This window comes from Macaca fascicularis, chromosome 3, assembly GCF_037993035.2.
Source record: "Macaca fascicularis isolate 582-1 chromosome 3, T2T-MFA8v1.1".
In the NCBI taxonomy this organism is placed as follows: Eukaryota; Metazoa; Chordata; class Mammalia; order Primates; family Cercopithecidae; genus Macaca; species Macaca fascicularis.
In genome coordinates, this window is record NC_088377.1 from 186174639 (window position 1) to 186197398 (window position 22760).

The 22760-nt window shown below is 37.7% G+C and overlaps 1 protein-coding gene across 5 annotated transcripts in view; it reads right to left on the reverse strand.

Moving 5' to 3' along the window:
* The window catches only part of TPK1 (thiamin pyrophosphokinase 1), a 391064-nt gene that overhangs the window by 83386 nt on the left and 284918 nt on the right, over window positions 1–22760 (reverse strand). For all 5 annotated transcript variants that reach the window (XM_015448215.4, XM_065542706.2, XM_005551074.5 and 2 more), the window contains one exon: window positions 12439–12550. In XM_015448215.4, the coding sequence (XP_015303701.2) occupies window positions 12439–12550 (112 nt within the window). The remainder of the gene's footprint in view (window positions 1–12438; window positions 12551–22760) is intronic.

The window sequence follows — 22760 nt, forward strand, 5'->3', positions numbered from 1 at the left end:
TCAACGCTTGCCTCCTAGAAGATCAGGATCATAAATCTGATTCCTCTTGCTTAACTTGGCTCAAAGTCATGGCCATGATCCTTTTCATACAAAGATAGCACAGCATAGCTCTTTGTGAGACCTTTTCCCACTACACAAATACGGAAGTGACATAACCAGCTCTTTGTTTCCAGGGCTACCGCTGACCTCTACTTGGAAGTTAAACGGTATTTTGCAATAACAAAATCAACTTTTTTTAAAAAGACCGCAACAGCTTGTGATCCTTAAAATATCACAAGTGACTGCAATTTAGTTTGTTAACAAATAGTTTTTAAAAGGTAAAATAATGGCTCATACAAATATAAAATGAACATGACAGATATTTTATTTAAGTCATTAATTAATGAGAAAGCCTGTTTAAAAAAAAAAAACTGCTTCAAGGAGACTCTACAAAGGACAGACACATCTACAGATAATTGGGAATGCTGACATGACTTTGCTAATGAATACGAAACTGGTCAATTCTATGGGGTGAAAATCCACTGCATTTTTAACAGAACAAAAACTCATTTGACTTTTACAAACAGTAATCATTTACATCATCATCAGCCCCTTACCAGTTAGCTTCTAACTAAACAGAGTTTCAAAATAACAAACAACAATGAAAGGCTAGGTTTCCTATGGAATCAGATAACCCCGAAAGGATCTTTTACACTAGGCCTAACAATCCATCACAAGACATTCAGGAATCTTTCTGTTTCTTATTTTTCACTGTTCACTTTTATTTTAGGTTCAGGGGTGCATGGTCAGGTTTGCTGTATAGGTAAACTGTGTTTTATGAAGGTTTGGTGTACAGATTATTTTATCACCTGGGTAATAAACATGGCCCCTGATAGGTATTTTTTCTGATCCTCTCCCTAATCCCACCCTGAAGTGGGCCCCAGTGTCTACTGTTCCACTCCACTCTTTGTATTCACGTATTCTCATTGTTTAGCTCCCACTTATAAGTGAGAATACTTGGTGTGTTATTTGGTTTTCTGTTCCTACATTCGTTTGCTCCATCCATGTTAATGCAAAGGACATGATCTCATTCTTCTTAATGGTTGCATAGTGCTCCGTGGTTTATATGTACCACATTTTCTTTTTTCTTTTTTTTTTTTTTTTTAACTTTTCTTTTAGGTTTAGGGGTACATATGAAGGTTACATAGGTAAACACATGTCATGGGGGTTTGTTTTACATATTATTTCATTACTCCAGTACTAAGCTCAGTACATAATAGCTATCTTTTCTGCTCCTCTCCCACTTCCCACCCTTCCCTCTCAAGTAGACATCAGTGTCTGTTGTTTCCTTCTTTGTGTTCATCAGTTCTCATCATTTAGCTCCCACTTTTAAGTGAGAATATGTGGTATTTGGTTTTCAGTTCCTGTGTTAGTTTGCTAAGGACAATAGTCTCCAGCTCCATCCATGTTCCCACAAAAGACATGATCTTGTTATTTTTTATGGCTGCATAGTATTCCATAGTGTGTATTTATCACATTTTCTTTATCCAGTCTACTGTTGATGGGCATTTAGGTTGATTCCATGTCTTTGCTATTGTGAATAGTGCTGAAATGAACATATGCATGTGTCTTTAGGACAGAAATATTTTTATTATTTTGGGTATATACTCAAAAGTAAGATTACTGGGTCAAATGGTAATTCTGTTTTAAATTCTCTAAGGAATTTCCACGCTGCTTTCCACAATGGCTGAACTAATTTACACTTCCTCAGCAAAGTATAAAGCACTCCCTTTTTTCTGTGACCTTGCCAGCATCTTTTATTTTTTGACTTTTTAATAATAGTCATTCTGACTGGTGTAAGATGGTATCTCACTGTGGTTTTGATTTGCATTTCTCTAACGATTAGTGGTGTTCTGCATTTTTTTCATATGCTTGTTGGCCACATGTATACCTTCTCTCGAAAAGTGTTGGATCATGTCCTTTGTCTACTTTTTAACAAGGTTGTTTGTATTTTGCTGGGAATACAGCTAACCAGGGAGGTGAAAGATCTCTACAATGAGAATTACAAAACATTGCTCTAAGAAATCAGAGATGACACAAACAAATGGAAAAAGATTCCATGCTCATAAATATTGTTAAAATGGCCATACTGTCTTAAGCAATGTAGAGATTCAATGCTATTCCTATTGAACTACCAATGATTCTTCACAGAAATAGAAAACACTATTTTGAAGTTCATATGGAACCAAATAGCCTGAATAGCCAAGGCACTCTTAAGCAAAATAAACGAAGCTGGAGGCATCATCTGACTTCAAGCTATGCTACAAGGGTACAGTAACCAAAATAGCATGGTACTGGTACAAAAGCAGACACATAGACCAAAGGAACAGAATAGAGAGCCCAGAAGTAATACCACACACCAATAATCATCTGATCTTCAGCAAAGCTGAAAAAAACAAGCAATGGGGAAAAGACTCCCTATTCAACACATGGTGCTGGAGTAGCTGGCTAGCCATATGTAGAAGATTGAAACTGGACCCCTTCCTTACACTATATACAAAAATCAACTCAAGATGGAGTATAGACTTAAATGTAAAACCTAAAACTATAAAAATCCTGGGGATAACCTAAGAAATACCATTCTGGACATAGAATCCAGCAAAGATTTCATGATGAAGACACTAAAAGCAATTGCAACAAAACCAAAAATTGACAAATGGGACCTAATGAAACGAAAGAGCTTCTGCAGAGTAAAAGAAACGATCAAGAGAGTAAATAACCTACAGAATGGGAGAAAATATTTGCAAACTATGCATCTGACAAAGGTCTAATATACAGAGTCTATAAATAACTTAATTTTCTATTTGATTTGATCTATCAAATTTCATCAGTTCTAACATGGATACTTTCCTATATCTCTGCAATTATAATTAGTATATTTTTTCTTAGTATACATAAAATACTACGTATCTTACTATCAATGGCATCGTAAATGTGATAAAATGCAATCATTTCACCAACTCGTTAACTCGAGAAAAGGGTTTTGGGGGTGAAAGACCTCAGCTAGCATCTATTTTAGGAAGGACCAGAGGGGAAAAGATTGCCAACTTTATTGTCACCTTTGATCTGTAACGCATCTTTTTTTTTCTGGAAAAATGTTAACATATTTAATTCAATTCAGAGTAAGTTATTGATTATAGATCACTTACAGTATGAAAGACATCGTCCTTGACTCAGACAAGAAATAGTGATGTCACAGTTTCAGAGTGTCTTTTTAAAGCACTGGTCTGGAAAATCAATAATTAATACAATAACGAAGACATTTAAAAACACAAAACATCTCACCCATTAGTGGCACTAGCTCACAAGAGGTTATAACCTAAGTGGGAATATCTGTAGCTATACTATGACAACTGCCTACAGTCACTTTGTGAGTTACAGTGGAGTGAGAATTAAGAGCATTTCTCACTGAAAATGCATTATTAACAGGTGTAATTTTACAGATGCATGAACTGTTCCCTTGTTAGGCTGGCACTTAAAAATTTTCATAGAAAACTCCTGCAGAAAACCATGGTACCTTTATATGCTTATTACAGCTTTTTTATGTTCACAGAGATGAAAAATCTGTTCAAACTGTTTTCTCATAATTTCTCTCTTTCAAAACTCTTTCCCTTAGGTTAAAAGAGTTGAGTCTCTTTTAGTCAATGCTGAGAAATTATTTCTTTGTCATTTACTTGTGTATTTCTTTGGAAAAAAAAAACATAAAAGAACGAACAATGAATACATAATTTCAATCTCAACATGAGTGCTATATAAAGGGGCCTGGACAAATGGAAGGCAACTCCATTTAATATTTTCCTTAGGCAAAAGTGTAGAAAAGTTAAAAGTTCTGTCCCTCAGAATTTCACTTTTCTTGCCATTACTTTCCATTCTGTGCCATTATCTTCTCTTTCGTATCACCTTTGCTTTCCCATCTAGTTACCTTCCTCCTATCTTCTCTTTATCCCAAATTCATCTTTTGTCCCAAATTTACATTCTCTATATTCCAAGTTAAATTTTTTTAAACATCAACTTGTTTTATGTCCTTCACTTACTAATTGGAAACAAAGATAAATAGTATTGAAGACTTGATTTCAAACTTTGAGTGCAATAATGCATAATTATGTAAATTTAGGCCAACTAGAGATTTTAAGTACTATTTCCGTATCTGAAAAATACAAAAAATCCAACCTGTCACACAGACCTATTGTAATATTTAAAAGACTTTTTTAAAATGTGAAATATCATATGAACATTAATACTACAATTCTGATTATTGTTCTCATCCTTTGTGAAAAGTTGAAAACTTCTGGAAATACCACAAACCCATACATAGAGTATACTGCCACTTGACTGTATAGGTATTACATGGAATATCAACCTAAATACACCCTGCTAAATTCACCAGGATTATCTAGGAAGGAAACCCAACTTTGAGCTATTAACACCCATTAACACAAATACATAAGTCAGATTAAGTAGTTATCTCCTGGCAGGAGATTTTGAAAGACTGGGGTAGTTTTAGTAAATTATTGAAGAGGACCTTTGTTTTGGGAATAGAGTATGGAACGTGGCTGAGTAGGGAGACAAGAGAATGGGGAGGATGAAGCCAGTGTGCTGGGTTCTGAAAAATATCCGAAAAGGGGCAGGATTCTAGGGTTAATGATTAGGATGAGCAGTGGCTCTATTTGGAACTTCAAAAATCAGAGTAAGTCTGAAATTCAGATTTCCCAAAGGTGAAAATATGAGTGTTGGAATCTTTACAATAATGATTTGTATTTATATGTTTCCATGAGTCAAAGTTTGAGTAGAGTCACTTCAAAATATAATTGTGGCCTCTGAAAAACCTTGCCAGCCTTTGTTGTTAACTTTTGCCTTTCAGAGGGTTCCCTGTTGCTACACTTGTCCTCAACCTCAGCTAGGAGATGTGGAAGGTTTCCATTCTGGCCATATGGTAGCCCATATATCCTGAAATTCTCCTGATACCAGACTCTTAGACATAATACCTAATTTATTATAAATGTTCTATAACTAACATGCTAAGCTCACAAGAAAATAAATTCTTCAGTGATCTAAAATTGAAGGAAAACAGGGCACCTGCACAGATAATGTTGGCTGCTTTCCTTAACTAAGATGCCTTTCTTTTCAGATACATGTCAATCAAGAATCAAGATGTTGGTCCTTGATAAAGTAAGAGTTAGGACTGAGGTTCTATATAAATTCAGTGCTATAACTTTAATAGAAGGGTAGACTTCTGTCTTAGTCTATATGGGTTACTCTAATAAAATACCATAAAGTAGATAGCTTACAGATATCAGAAATTTATTGCTCACAGTTCTAGAGGTTAAGAATTACAAGATCAAGGCACCATGGATTTGGCATCTGGAGAGGGTCCATTGCCTGGTTTACAGATGGTGCCATCTTACTGAGTGGTGAAAGAAGTAAGTGTCTCTCTCAGGTCTCTCTTACAAGGGCATTAATCCCATTCATGAGGGTTCATGATCTAGTCACCTCCCAATGTCTCCACCTCCTGATAACATCACATTGATGATTAAGTTTCAACATACGAATTAGGGGGAGGGGGACATAAACCTTCAGACCATAGCGACTAGGAAATAACTGGTCCGCCAGAAAAGGTTCAGAACAAGGAAACACCTCTCTATCAGCCTGGGCTTTCACAGTGGTAAAAACTAAAAAAGACACCTCAATTCTTTGTCGTTTTAATTAACACTGAAAGCGTCTTCAGGAAAACCTTATACCGAGATAGCTAAGTGTTCCAGGATTGGTTATACCTCAGGGCACTGGCAGAAGCAACTTAAAATCTCATGTCAAAGAACATGCTTAACTTCAGCTTCTACATATTTCTACAGGAAAAAAAAAAAAGACAACCAAATATATAAAACACAGGATAAAGTGTCTATCATGAGTGAGAAAAAAGGAAATATTTAAAAACAGCAGTATTATCAAAAAGTCAAAAAATTAACAGATGCTGGTGAGGCTGAAGAGAAAAGGAATACATACACTGCTGGTGGGAATGGAAATTAGTTCAGCCATGGTGGAAACCAGTTTAGTGATTTTTCGGAGAACTCAAAGCAGAATTACCATTTGACCCAGCAATCCCATTATTGCATATATACCCAAAGAAATATAAATCATTCTACCATAAAGAACATGTACATGTGTGTTCATCACAGCGCTAGCCACAATAGCAAAGACACTGAATCAACCTAAATCCTCATCAACAGTAGAATGGAGAAGTAACATGTGGTACATATACACCATGGAATATCACGCAGCCATAAAAAGAACAAGATCACGCCCTTTGCAGCAACACAGATGGAGCTGGAGGCCATTATCTTAAGTGAACTAACACAAAAACAGAAAACCAAATACCACATGTTCTCACTTATAAGACGAAGCGAAATGTTGAGTATATATAGACACAAAGAAGGGAACAACAGACACCAATGTCTAGTTGAGGGTGGAGGGTAAGGATTGAAAAATTACCTATTGGGTACTATGCTTATTACCTGGGTGGTAAAATAATCTGTATGTAAAACCCCCATGACATGCAATATACCTGTATAGCAAACCTGCACATGTATCTCTGAACCTAAAAGTTAAAAATAATTGGAAAAAGAAAATTTGAGACTCCCTCTCAAAAAATAAGAAAAGGAAAAATAGCAGAATTAGGTCAAAAAAGAGATGAAGAAACTAGAATGCTCAAATACCATATTGTATTCTACCAAATATAAGATATCATTTATTATAATAGGCCCCAATTTTTAAATATCAAAAAAAACTCCAATCAAATTATGACATTTTTAACAATCTAATAGATTAAATAATTCATCTCAATTTCCAATATTTTAAACATCTGCTTATGTATTTAAAAATTAAATATATAATTAAAATACTGGCACCAAACAAGATGTGATCTTAAATTTTTTGAGATAAAAAAGAGTGAAAAATAAAATCTATGAAATTCAAAACACAATCATTAAATGGCAGATTAGAAACAGCCAAAGACAGAAACAGTGAAAAGAAAGATGAAAAAAAAAAAAGAAAAAAGAAAAAAAAAATAACCTAGAATGCACAAAGAATAAACAAGGAAGAGGGATGATGAGGGCTAAAACGTTTACTAAACGTTCTATATTTACTAAAACATTCAAGGAGAAAAGAATAGAAAAAAAATGGAGGGGAAGCAATCAAAGAAGATAAACGGCTAAGAATTTTCAGAATTGATGAACTCTACCAATTATCAGATTGAATAAAAAGCAACTAGAACAAAAGAAAGGTTACATGTAAACATATTGTTGTAAAACTTTAGAATATCAAAGCAAAACATAAGGTCTAGAAACATTTGACAGATTATAAACAAATCAGAATTAATTTCATTGATGGTAGATTTTTCAACAGAAACAACAGCAATCCATATGAATATGACTGAAAGAAAACTAAAATAAATTTTTTATGATATACATAGATAATATGTTCAAGATGATGAATGAAGCAAAGGCATTTTTTGACAGAAGAGCAGACCCCTAGTCATTCTCTTCTTCCTTACTGATGGAACCTCAGTTTTATTTGGAGTGACAATGTAGTTGGATAAAAAAATTGCACATGTAGCCTCCTTGGAAGCTAGGGTGACTATTTTTTTACCATTCTGGCCACTGAGGCAAAAGGACACAGGAAGGGTTTCTGAGAATGCCAGGAATCTCTGATGTCTCTGATGCCTCCGATTCCGGTTACAGACCCTTCCTGCTCCCTTCCCTTTCCTCTCTTCTGATGCCTACTAGGCAGAGTACAGCTGGAGTTGCAACAGATATCTCAGATTTTGAGGCAAAGGCTGAGGAAAGAATAGAACCCTTCCCCTATAGGTACTTACCTCTGCACTTTGTTCCATGAGGAAACCAACAAAAAGGCTTTTTTTTTTTTTTTAAGCCACCATTTCAGTCCATTATAATAACTTAATTCTATTTGTTACAGACTGCAGAAGAAAACTTAATTTTTAATAGAAATACGATTGTGTATAGAAAACCAAGTGACTCTATAGTCACATTTTCAGATATAATAAATGTTCATCAGTACATTAATATTAAAAGAGACAAAAATGAATTATGCATCTATATAGCACCAACAAACAGAAAATGTAATTTATTAAAAGTATAATTTGTACTAGGGACACAAAATATAGGGTTTATAGAAATCAACCTTATAAAAATGCATAGGATGTTTATAGAGAAAATTATCAAATTATTGAAAGGAATTTAAAAGTTCTAAGTAAATAGAGAGCTAAACTAAATTTGTGGATGGGAAGACAATTTCATGTAGAAATTTTCTTCCCCAATTTTTCGATTCTTCCCAAATCATTAAATGTAATTGCAGTAAAAATTATAATAGAATTGTGTCAGAGAGGCACGTGTCAAGCTACTTCTAAAATTTATAAAGAAAAGCAGGCCGGGTGTGGTGACTCATGCCTGTAATCCCAGCACTTTGGGAGGAAAAGGTGGGTGAATCACAAGGTCGGTAGTTCCAGACAAGCCTGGCCAACCTGCTGAAATCCTGTCTCTACTAAGAATGAAACAAACAAACAAACAAACAAAAATTAGCTGGGTGTAGTGGCAGGTGTCTGTAATCCCAGTTACTCAGGAGGCCGAGGCAGGATAACCGCTTGAACCCAGGAGGCGGAGGTTGCAGTGAGCCGAAATTGTGCCATTGCACTCCAGCCCAGGTGACCGTGTGAGACTCCGTGTCAAAAACAAACAAACAAAAACAAACAAAAAAGAGCAAAAAGCCAGGAATAGAGTGACAATTTTGAAGAACAAGGTCTGAGGACTCAACTTAGCACATTTCAATATTTATTATAAAGCTATGGTAATGAAGGCAGTGTGGCTCCAGCACAGGAAGAAGTATGTAAGCCAAAGGAACAAAACAGATCCAAGAAACATACCCATACATATGAACACCTGTGCTACATACACTGCAAATCACTGAAGAAAGGATTAATAAATGATGTGAGGGCAATTCATTATCTTTAAAACACTAGATCCTTATCTCATATCATATACAAAAATCAATTTCAGGTGAAAGAAAAGACCTAAACACGAAACTTAAAACTGAGTATCTTTATGACCATGGGGAATAGAAAGGTGACTTACACGAAAATGACAAATCTGGTAAATTTTGACTACATTTAACTCGATAAACTCTGTTCGTATAAAAACACCATGAACAAACTGAAAAGTCAAAGTACAGCCAGGAAAAAGTCTTTAGAACGTCTACGAATTAACATCCCAATGGAAAAATAGGCAAAAGAAAGTAGCCATTCACAGAAGAAGAAACCAGCATGAATCATAACTACAGAAAGATGCTTAGCCTTATCAGCAGACACCACAAAAACATATCATTGACACTCATCAGGCTGGCAAAAATGATTACGTTTGATAATAGCAAGAATTGTTGAGGATAAGGAGCAGGGGAGTTTCTATGTATTCCTGGGCTGAGTGCACACTGGTACAGCCACTGTGCAGAGCAGTATGTATATCTCATAAAGGTGAAGACGTGATTATCTATGACACAGCTATTTCACTCCCAACTGTATATATCCCAGAGAAACTCTTATGCAAGACACAAGTCAAAGAATATTCATAGCATATTGCTATGAAATAAAAGACTGTAAATATAGGCAGCTTCAGTAATAATATTTGAAAAGGTTCACTCCTTGGTGATTGGTACCTAGGTATCACTCATACAATTTTTTAAAATGCTAGAATGGCACGTGAAATATTGCAACCTGGTAACAGATAAATCCAACTATTTTTAGAACTTCTGGCATCACGTACTTAAGAGTGGGTGGAGACAGGTAGAGATCAAGCCGTGGGGCCACACCTGAGGACCTTGACAAGTTTCTTCACAAAAACTTGCTTACTCCCATTAACTCAAGAAGTGAGCTGCTCCCGACTAAACATCTGCATACTCCTTCTCTTTCTGCCAGCCCGCCTTCACCCTGTCCCTTTGCAGCCATGACTGATAAAATAACCCTGACCTCAGGGCTCTGCTGTCACAGACAACAGCGCTGAGGAAGGCAGGGACCCTCTCTGTGAATGAAATCTACCCGCTTTTCTTCAAGTCAACATGATGTCGCATTTATTTTTATTAACTTTTAATGAGGCAATATTACCTATCAGAAGACCCCATGAATTAGTGCTTTTACAACAGGTAATTGATGAAACACTTTGTGTTTCAACTGTATTGCTTTGCATATTCCATGAAGTTTTTTTTTGTTTTTATGAAGTTGTAGAATAAATAATTACTTCAAAAGTCAAAGTGTTGTGTAACTATATAAATAAGTAATGGCGTATTACATGCAGGTTGGATCAAAAGTTATCTCAGGAAGGCTAAGAGCCCTGCCCTCATCATGCTAAAGGCCCCCTTACCAGAGAAAGTCTTACACAGAACGAGGATGTGTGGTATGATTTGACTGCAGGTACCCACCCAAATCTCATGGTGAACTGTAATTCCCAATGTTGGTGGAGGAACCTGGTAGGAGGTGACTGAATCATGGGAGCGGGCTTCCCCCTTGCTGTTCTCGTGGTAGTGAATGACTTCTCATGAGATTTGATGGTTTAAAAGTCTGTGGCACGTCCCTCATTGCTCTCATTCTCTCTTGCTGCCATGTGAAGAAGGGGCCTGCTTCCCTTTCACCTTCCGCCATGACTGTAAGTTTCCTGAGGCCTCCTGGTCATGCTTCCTGGTAGGCCTGCATAACTGTGAGTCAGTTAAACCTCTTTTCTTTATAAATTACCCAGTCTCAGGTAGTTCTTAACAGCAATGTGAGAATGGACTAACACAATGTGCATATTGCTGTGGGAAGTACAGGATCAAAGAACATTCTAAAGATCCCAGAAGAATCTTGTCTAATGTATGACTCTTTTTTATTACTATAAGATAAAGGAAGCTGGGGCACCTGCTCCTAGTGCCAACGTTCCTGTTTGCTCAGTGCTCCTTTGTCATGGTGCCAGCCCTGAAAAGTGTGATTGCTCCTAGATCCAGCAGGAAGTTCACCACTGTCTAGATTGGGTGCCCTTGGAAATAATGAGAACTATAAAAAATAAAACAGTTGTTTGGGACCAGAACGTTTTCAAAAAAGCTTCCAATGGGAGCTCATGTCAATTTCAGCTAAACAGCTTCAAAGCCTGTCACATATTTCTGTGCACTGGAGGAGATGTGTTCTCGCAGTCCTTTCAAATTCTGATGAGCTCTCTAGACATTTGTTTCAAAATATCTCTAGTTTTTCCTAATTGTTTCAGCAGTGGCTCATAGAAAGGTCTTTTTACAAGTCTTTGTGTTTCAAAATATTTATTTCTTGGAAAAAGATTTATTTTCTTGTGGGAATCTAAGTGCTTTACTTGTTAGAAAAGAATGACATAGTTCCATATTTTACGTGTACAACTTTGTCATATTGGTCAATCAGGAGATGATCCCTTTGACATTCAGTCAGAGCTCTTTGATTAAATTATTGCTATTCTTAGAAAGACTAGAGTTGATTCATTTCACAATGACTGATGGTTCCTTTCGGAATCAGTATTTATCTCATGAACAGGACCCCCTTACTTTTTAATATTTTTAACTTGGTTTTAGTACTACTAGGACCTAATACAGTTCACAATTACTGGAAAACATTTTAAAATTTAATAAGAGCAGCAAATCTTATGTCAGAGATTTGACTACGAAAAGAACTTGCTGCTTCTCTAGGAAAGTAAAGTAGGATTTTCAAATACACAAAATCGTGAAGAAGGTGGGGCAAAGAGTTCTTTGATATGACACCAAAAGTACGATCCACAAAAGAAAAAACATAGACTTCATTAACATTTGTTAATTTAGTTAATTAAATTTCAGAAAGTGAAAATATATGCTAAGGGCTAACAAACATTTTTGCAAGTCACACACCTGGGTAAAGGACTTGTATCTACAGTACATAAAGGACTCTTACAACTCAATGTAAAAATAGCCAATTAAAATATGGGTAAAAGAGCTGAATAGACATGTCTCCAATGAAGATATACGAATGTTCCATAAGCACAAGAAAAGATGCTTGACATAAGTAGTCATCAGAGAAATGAAAATCAAAACCCCAGTGAGATGCCACCTTCACATGCTCTAGGATGGCTATAAACCAGCAAACAGATAATACCAAGTGTTGAGAATGTGGAGAAACTGGAACACTCTTACACTGCACATAGGAAAATGGTTCGGGCACACTGGAAGGTAATCTGGCAGTTCCTCAATAGGTTAAACATAGAGTTATCAGAAGACCCAGCAATTCCTCCTAGGTATAGACCACAGAGACATTAAAAAAAAAAGAAACAGAGAAAAAAAGAAAAAAACATCATTCCTTTATGGAAAGGTTCTACTTACTGAGGTTCCACTTGAGGCCTGTGGTTGTAACCTGCGTACAAGGCTGTCCAACAGGAATAAGGCCGCACCAATTACCCTCCATTCCAGTGTCTACATGCAATCTGTGCTTTCCCTGAAGGAGAGAAGAAATGATCATTAAGAAGGGGAAAAGAGAAGGGATGTTAACGTGCACTGAAGACCTGGGCAGGATGTGTCTACAACCCTCTTGAGCCCTCCTGAGTAGCTGGGACTACAGGCGGGCACCACCACACCCAGCTAGTTTTTATATTTTTAGTAGAGATGGGGTTTCACCACATTGGCCAGGCTGGTCTCGAACTCCTGACCTCAAGTGATCCACCTGCCCTGGCCTCCCAAAGTGCTGGGATTGCAGGCGTGAGTCACGAGTCTTGGCCTTGCTTTTTATTTTTATTTTTAAAGTTTTTATTGTCTTTTAGGCAAGAGCTGCCTTTATTTCTTTGTATAGAATTCCCCCCCCAAGTTGATTTATATTGAATAGCTTGCCACACAAATTTGGGATTTGTTTCTTTCTACCATTCTCCATTATATAAATAATTCTCTCTGAAGATAGATATACTAAACATAATACAAATGACCATCCCTAGATGCCAAACCTAGCACACTTTCAAAACAAATGCTCAAAGAGGTAACAAAACCTTCTTTCTATTTTATTTTATTTATTTATTTTTTTTGAGACGGAGTCTTGCTCTGTCGCCCAGGCTGAAGTGCAGTGGCCGGATCTCAGCTCACTGCAAGCTCCGCCTCCCGGGTTTATGCCATCCTCCTGCCTCAGCCTCCCGAGTAGCTGGGACTACAGGCGCCCACCACCGCGCCCGCTAATTTTTTGTATTTTTTCGTAGAGACGGGGTTTCACCGTGTTAGCCAGGGTGGTCTCGATCTCCTGACCTCGTGATCCGCCCGTCTCGGCCTCCCAAAGTGCTGGGATTACAGGCTTGAGCCACCGCGCCCAGCAAAATTTTCTTTCTAATAGAAGGAGTTGATGAGGCCAGGCGCGGTGGCTCACACCTGTAATCCCAGCACTTTGGAAGGTCGAGGTGGGCAGATCACCTGAGGTCAGGAGTTCAAGACCAGCCTGGCCAACATGGTGAAACCCTGTCTCTATAAAATTACAAAACTTAGCTGGGTGTGATGGTGGGTGCCTGTAATCCAAGCTACTCGGGAGACTGTGGTGGAAGAACTGCTTGAACCCGGGAGGCAGAGGTTGCAGTGAGCCGAGATCGGGCCATTGCACTCCAGCCTGGGCGACAGAGCAATACTCTGTCTCAAAGAAAAAAAAAAAAAAAAAAAAGAAGGAGTTGATGAGACAGACGTTTTAGAAATTCGGATTTCCTTAGTATTACACTGGCTTCAGCAGAGAAGAAACAGGAATTGGTGATGACTTATCATACAGATGGATCGCCACCCAGTTTCCTGTTGAAGGGCAGTACTCTTAGGGTTCCCATCAGAAAACACAGCAATTTCAGAAGGGTTATAGGTAGCCTGTAGCATTCTGGACATTGGGTGGCAAAGAGTGGAGGGCTCAAGATAGCACCAGCGGAACAAGGAAAGGAAGGTACACCTTGTCCAGTTCTCTGTACTTCTGGTACACCTTGTCCACATCTCTGTACTTCTGCGTCTGATAACAGTGTTTCTGACAATGAGACCTGTTGTTAGAATGCGGCTTCTCCATCACTTATCAAAGAGAATTCCTGTGTTCTTGGGCTGTCTTCTTTTCAGTGTGTTACAGTTAGTTCTTGTCTCTTAATTGACGACTTTCTTTCCTCGGTTTGTGGCCTGCTTAATGGTTTGGCGGTGCCTAGCTGAATATGTTAGCATGTTTGGTGCTCCTAGGTGACTTCCGTTAAGAATGGTGAAGCAAAGAAGGAAGTGTTTTTCAACTTGTGATATTAGCTCCCTAAGAGAATATTCTTCAACTTGTATCATATAATGCAAAGGAAACAGCACATATACATGTTAAGTTTTATTCTCCCAGGGAGAGGAGGGCTGTTATAAAATCCAATGATTTAAATGACACAGTAGTAAGCATGCTATATATTCATTGCCTTCCTCATTATTTTAAGAATCAACAGACCTTAAAATTTTCATTCTGGGAATAAACTCATCTGTGGACTTGAGAAGTCACAGATAGGCCTTAGCCCACAATCAATTAACCATGTTTTCTCTTGTTCCAGAAAGGTGCTTAGCCATATGTGAATGGTCTTTGTGTTTATAAAATGCGAATACAGTTTTTATGGTTAAATGAGAGCAGTGTTTTGCTTTCTTCCTGTATCTTCAAGTCTATGTGACATCTTTTGAAAATGAACAACTGTATAAAGGCATTTTTGTTCATTCCCCAGATTTCTTAATTCATAATACTTGCTAGCCTATATGTGATTTGACACAGGCAGGCATACAGACTGACATTAAAGAACTTCCCTAAGGATTTATGCCATTACTGGAGACTAGAGGCATATGAACTCATCATTTACTTCCATCTTCTCCCATGAATCATTTCACAGGTTCCTGCTCTGGCCTCTTTTCTGAACTAAGATAACTCTTTGAAGTCAAAGGCAGTCCTATATAGTAAAGAAAGAACAAAAATCAATCACAGTCAGGTTGCTTTTCCAATTGTGGTTATTTCAACACATCTGACAACCTTAATAAGTATGAAATTGTAATTTAGGGAAAGGTAACAAAGATGTTGCTTGGTATGTGTGCTGGAAAGCAAACTTATGATCATGTTAAAGACAGACAGCATAATAAATAGTATTACTTTCCCTAGACTGTCATGTCAAGGTAGAACAAAATACACACAAATAGATAGCTATGAAGGGGTGAGAAATCGCTGTCCCTTTGTTTTGTACTATACCCCTACTTTCCAAAGGACAAAACATAACTGAGAGAAAAGATTAAAGCTGACTCTAGATTTTGCCTCTGAAAAATATCAAACATTGACTGGGCGTGGTAGCTCATGTCTGTAATCCCAGCAATTTAGGAGGCTGAGGTGGGAGGATCACTTGAGCCTAGGAGTTGGAGACAAGCTCGGACAACATAGTGAAACCATGTCTCTACAAAAAAAAAAAAAAAGAAGAAGAAAAATACCAGAGAGATATCTGAATTCTGTTTACATTCCCACATCCTTAAATCCAATAACTATGCCAAGTTTTATGCTAAGATATTTCAGTGTGGATATCACACACTATACAGCAAATTAACAAGATCATTCACAAAGCACTGAACATAGAAAGAACATAAACGCATCAGATTTAGAGTAAAAAAAATTCAAGGAGAAGGTGCCAATGCTAGTTTATAAAGTGGCCATGCATTCATCAAGTTGTTGTTAATGCTGAACCTACACTCGGAGGCTAATGGCAGCCACAATTAGTGACACACAGTTAGACCCTGTATGAATGAAACATTGCTGTAGACGGATTAAACACAAGGCCAGTCTCTTGTAGCTCATCTTTTGTTAGCTGGTCTAGGTACTTTAAAAATTTATCAACAAACACTGCAGGACATTAAATAGCCTGCAGGAAAGAAGAGTAAAAGAAGCAGACAGAAGTATCTAGATTATATTTAGCAGGAAAAAAAAGGTTACTTCTCCTATACAATAGACTTTTGTGCTGGTATATTTTCATACTGTGACTGCTCACATAGCTGAAAGTAAACACAAGATAAAGGGTCTCTCCAGTGAACTTCTAGTTATAAAACTTCAGAGTCTTATATGTTTTCTTTGATTCTGCTCCACAAATGTAGAATTCAAAATAAAAGTGCATTGGGTTTATTTGAAATAGCCTGTATCAAATTAATGTTGCATGTATATATATATTAAATTGAGGGGTTTTCCCTTTGAAAAAGCATTAATATCTTATATACGGATAGCTTTTAGAATTTCAGATCATGTTAGAACATGTTCTAAAGTGCTTTCCATAGAATATTACTCCCAGGGTCAAATACAGATTGGAAAAATCGCTTTGTCAATTCCCCTCTTGGAAACCACGATGTATGCCAGCATGTTAGATGTTCTAGGTAGTTTTGCAGCAAAAACAAGTAAACAGAAACCCTGTTTACCTGAATAAGTGTTTCCCAAATTTACTTTACCACAGAACCTCCCTTTGCTGCTCAAATATCATCTCGTAATTTCCCACGGAAACCTCATTTCATGAAATCGACTTAGGAAAATGTTGATTTGGAATAATATTTTTCACACAGCACCCAAAACTAGCATATTTTGGTTTAATATTTCCATAGTCAGAACATTTCAAGAATGTGTTTTGAATTTAATAACTTCCATTTGATTTTTGTTTTAGAAGTTAGTCAGTAACCTCCGGCTGAAATCACATACACGTTCTGACATGAGCTAGTTGTACTATTAAAGGGTTAATGACAATACTCAGCAGTTACCAAAAAAATAAAAAACCTTATTAATGCTAGTTGGGTTAGTTTGTTTATTCAAAAGTCAAAAATATGTATGAAATGCCTACTATTGTTAGAGATGGTAAATTAATGATAGGCTAATTTACTTATCGATTGCCTCACATTGGATATTTCAAAATAAAACATGACACTGATGTCTCTACTTTGTTATGACCTCTGCATGTATACCTTTTTTTTTTTTTTTTTTTTTACAATGGATCATATCTTATCTTCATGCCTTCCTTTTATTCCAGTCAGAGGAAAACCCACTCTTGGCCTCTTCAAAAGATACAGACATTTTAAATGATGACTTCTAGAGACAGTATTTATCCCAGAAGTAAGCGTTACTGACAGCAGAAACAGGACAGGTTGCATTGAAAGACATATTTTGAATTATAGTGATCTCAGAGTTTTCAAATTACTTTAGATAAATGCTTTTCTTAACGTAGCATACGATCAGGATGCCCATGCTCTCCTGTCTGCTCCTATACCGTTTCTCCATCCTTAATCCAGAGAAACATCAAAGCAAAATGCAAGCTTTACTTTTTTAATGAAAACTTCCTATGTGTTCCAAATAACAAAGATGACTTCCTCCTGAATGCTACCATTTTAATTATTTACGCCACAAAATGCAGCACTTTGGTACTGCATTGCATCCCTCAAAGAGGTTCATATTGTATCCCTAAAAAGAACAAACTTTCTTTGAAGAACAAGAATCTAATTTTTTTTTCTGTTGGACTTACAACACAGTGGAAGGAACACATGTATCAAAGAAATACCTGATTGTTTCATTGTTTAAAGAAAATGCATTGATGAAAAGGTGTCAATATGCTTCAAAAAATCTCTCAGTATCTGAGTAGATGAGGGAAGGTCCAGGTGAACTGAAAGGACTCAAGAGACACACCCAGTATTCTTTGTTAAGATCAAGCTTGCCCAATCCACGGCTCACGGGCTGCATGCATGAACGTCGCCCAACACAAATTCGTAAACTTTCTTTAAACATTGTGAGATAATTTTGCTATTTTCTTAAAGCTCATCAGCCATGTTAGTGTTAGTGTATTTTATGTGTGGCCCAAGACAATTGTTCTTCTTCCAATGTGGCCCAGGGAAGCCAAAAACTTGGACACCCCCGATCTAGATAATGTTTGCTTAATCGGATACTACAAGTAAACTGTACACACCCAATAATCATGAATACCCTGTCACTAGTGCTCGAAATACATTTAAAATGTAATTTTATGTGTTTAGGTAAAATGAGGACTACAATACTGCCTCCCCGAGTTATTTTCAGGACTAAATAACACGTCGAAGGTGCTGAGAACAGCATTTCAAGCATTCATATTATACATGTTGATTTACTTTTCTCCCTTTATCAGGTCCTCCAGGTTTAATTTGAACCCACACTTTCTTTCCTTTCTTTTTATTTTTTTAAAAACCTGGCCACTTTGCTCCAGTAATTTTTAAAGAAAAAGAGTGATTAGCCTGCATAAGACTAAGATAAAATATTAGCAGAAAGAAGGGAAATGAAAAACATTTTAACGTTATACCTCCATGACACATTAAGATTTTTTGTTTGTTTGTTTGTTTGAGTCAATGTCTCAATCTGTCACCCCCACACTGGAGGGCAGTGATGCGATCTCGGCTCACTGTAACCTCCACCCCCTGGGTTCAAGCAATTCTCTTGCCCCAGCCTCCCGAGTAGCTGGGATTACAGGCGCCCAGCACCACGCCTGGCTAATAATTTTTATAAATATATAATAACTAATAATTTTTTTATTATTAGTAGAGACGGCGTTTCACCATGTTGGCCAGGCTGGTCTCAAACTCCTGACCTCGTGATCTGCCCACCTCGGCCTCCCAAAGTGCTGGGATTACAGGCATGAACCACGGCGCCCGGCCAACATTAAGATATCTTAAGGAGAGTAATGTCTCCAATTTGTCATACAGAAGCTCTCGTTTTTAGTAAATGAATTTTTAAATAAGAGCGTACCTCTTTTACTTTGTTCATCATTTTTTAAAAAAGTTATAAGAACTCCTTCTGAAGCCTAATATTTGGTCACTATACCCAACATGAAATTCTTCAAGTTATTTTTTGGAATTCTCACATGAATTTAGTCAAATACTGCGGCAACTCAGTGTTATCTTTTTTAAGTGCTAGTAATAATTTCAATAATATTTCATTCAGATTCTAAATATACTAACATATTTCCCACCTTTTCTCATAATTGTTAAAGAATTGATTGGAATCCTGGTACTGCAATACATATTTCAACTTTCTTCCTGTATTATGAACTGCTCCAACTTTCTTACTATAAAAGAGCTACCAAAGAGGGTCCCCTTCCATAGACAATCAGCTTCCCACAATTACTGTAAGCACCAACATTCCTTCTACCTGAACCCCCTACCTTTTGTCAGATGAGCTATTCATCAATCCCCATGCACTTCACTTTGATGTTATCTCAGAAGCTACAAGTCATTAAGACTGACAGGGGAATGGAGGATAAGGGGGGAGATGGTTCAACAGTAGGGAGAACTACCAGAATGATCCTATTCATTAACAAATTCCAGGCAGCATTTCTGCTAGCTGAGAATGTAGTATTGCTGATGTTCAGCATGCTTTAACTGAATGTTGGGTGTCTGGTGACTTTTTTCACTCATGTTCATAATACTCATGGGATACTGTTAGTGCTCCTGAAGAAAGTGTAGGGGGAAAGACAACAATTTTGCATTTATTTATTTCGAAAACCAGCATGACTATCAAACTCTATAACCTGGAAGAAATAATGAGAAAGATCAAGTTAAAGAACAAACGGGGAGAAAAATGAGTATCTTGGCCGGGCGTGGTGGCTCACGCCTGTAATGCCAGCACTTTGGGAGGTGGGCAGATCACCTGACATCAGGAGTTCGCAACCAGCCTGGCCAACATGGTGAAACCCCGTCTTTATTAAAAATACAAAAAAAAAAAAAAAAAATTAGCCAGGCGTGGTGGCAGGCGCCTGTAATCCCAGCTACTTGGGAGGCTGAGGCAACAGAATTGCTTGAACCCAGGAGGCGGAGGTTGCAGTGAGCCGAGATCGTGCCATTGCCCTCCAGCCTGGGGGACAAGGGCGAGAATTCTCCTTAAAAAAAAAAAAGAGTATCTTAGTTTATTTGGACAACTATAATAAAACACCACAAACTGGTAGCTTATAAACAACATAAATTTACTTCTCAAATTTCTGGACCCTGGGAAGTCCAAGATCCATGTGCTGGCAGATTCAGTGTCTGGTTAGTACCTACTTGCTGGTTCATAGATGGCACCTTCTCAGTCTGTCCTCATGTGGCAAAACTGGTAAAGGATCTCTCTCAGGCTTCCTTTAGAAGGGTACCCATCCCTTTCAAGGGTTCCATTCTCATGACCTAAGCATATCCTAAAGACCCCATTTCCAAACGTGGAGTTTAGGATTTCAATATAGGAGTTTTGTGGGGCAGGGGGCGGGGGCGACACACAAACATTCAGATGATAGCAGTGAGGAAACAATTTTTGAGTATTTGCCAGGTGCAAATATTCTGCTGGCCACTATAATTCTTATAACAATTACTCGAGTGGTAGAATTACTGCTAAAATAAAGATTGCAGACTCAGGGCAGTAATGAACTTGTTCAAGATAACTAGTAACAGTAGGTGTGATATCCTAACCCAAGTATGCTGTGATTTTAAGCCCATTTGTTTTTACTATGTCGTCATGTCCTTCTAGGCTCTAACTTTAAAAGCCAGTCTGGCTCATTTCTCTCATTGCTTGCTTTTTCCCCATTCTTCCTTTGTGTTCCCTATATTCAATTTCCAAATTAAGCTCTTGCATGACCTTGCCTAAAGTTTATCCTAAATAATAAATACTTGTACAGTGCATGAATGAATGAATAAGTCAGTGAATGCCTTTCTTCTTTGACCTCATCCATGTATCTTCAATAGAATATCCCATTCTCTTTATTTCCTATGTCATCATGTCTCCAGTCATTTGGCTGTTCCGTGTTGGTGACTGAATATGGGGAGGATGCAGATAAGTCTATGTGAAACACTTATTCATGTTTTCAAAACCTGCCTACTGGGCTTTCCAAAGAATGGCTAAAGCAAAATCAGTAACTCGGCTATGAACAAGGAAACTGAGATACAAGTCTTTTTTTTTTTTTTTTTTTTTTTTTTTTAAATTCAGTACCGTAAGACAAGAACAAACAAGGACAGTTGTGCTTCTCCCCTCCCCTGATCTTAGAAAATATTAATGAAAAGCAGGTAGGCTTAATATTCAGATGGTACAAGTCCCAATACTCAGTTCAGATGCCACCTAATTCACTATCCTTCTCAGAATCCTTCACTGAACTTGTAAACCTGGGCTACTTGCATACCGTCTGCTCTCCACACACACTGTTTCAAGTCTAATTCCCTTACCAGAAGATAAATGCCTCAAGGAGAGGAACAGATCTTCTTTATTTATTTATTTATTTAATTTTGAGATGGGTTCTGGCTATACTGATCAAATGGCCTCAAACCCCTGGGCTCAAGTGATCCTCCTGCCTCAGCCTCCTGAGGAGCTGGAACTAGGGGCATAAGCCACTGCACCCGGTTTCATTGATATATATATATATATACACACACACACACACACACACACACACACACACACACACACACACACACACCTGTATAGTATTAGGTACACAGTAGGAGTACAATAAATATTATCAAAAGGAAAACACTAAGCTTAGTAGTTTCCATATAATGACTCTTGACCTCCTTCATCTGCCATCTACCACCTCATTACCCCATTTATTTGTTCCCCTTTACATTAAGATTCCTAGAAAGGGTTGTCTAAATTCACTGTATGCAATTCTTCTCCTCTATTCTGTCTTTGATATAGTTTGCATATTTGTCCCTGCCCAAATCTCATGTTGAATTGTAATCTCCAACGTTGGAGGTGGGGCCTGGTGGGAGGTGACTGGATCATCACGGTGGATTTCTCATGAATGGTTTAGCACCATCCCCTTAATGTTATTCTTGTGAGAGTGAGTTCTCGTGAGGTCTAGTCATTTATAAGTGTGTGGCACCTCCCCCCACCCTCTTGCTTCTGCGTTTGCTGTGTAACGCACCTGCTCCCCCTGCACCTTCTGCCATGATTGGAAGCTTCCTGAGGCCTCCCCAGAAACAGATGCTGCCATGCTTCCTGTATAGCCTGCAGAACCTTGAGCCAATTAAACCTCTTCTTTTATAAATTACCCAGTCTCAGGGATTTCTTTATAGCGATGCAAGAACAACCTAATACTGTCTTAGATTCATACCAAATAAGCTTTTGCCCCCATCACTCTTCCAAACTGGCTTTCACTGAGAAATCCAGTGACTTCCAAGCTGCTAAATTCAATGGTCAGTTATTACTTTTCATTTGGGTTGACTTATCGGCAGTGTTTGCAATGGGTTCTCATTCTCTCTGTTTGAGAAATTATCCTTACTTTGCTTCCAGAATACCACACTCTTTCGATTTTCCTCTTAACCCATGGATCTTTCACTGACTCCTCCCCTTCTTTTCAAACTCTCAATGATGGAGGGTCTCAGCTCCTTACTCTCAGCAAGATCCTCCCCCCTCATCTGCCCATATTCACACTCTTCGTGATCTCAATCATTTAGATGTTGTGGAATCCCAAATTTGCATCTCTAGCCCAGACTTCCTTCCCAAACTCTGCTTTTGCACGTCCAGTTGCCTATTTTACATATCTTGACCTTTTACCTCAAACCAACCCCATTCACAGCTTTTGATCTCAGTTGAGAGCTACTCCATCTTTCCAACTGCTTAGGCCAGAGGATTTCTTCTTTTCCCATACCCCACATCTAACCCGAAATCTTATTGACCCTATTCTAAATAGTTTCAGAATTCCTATCAC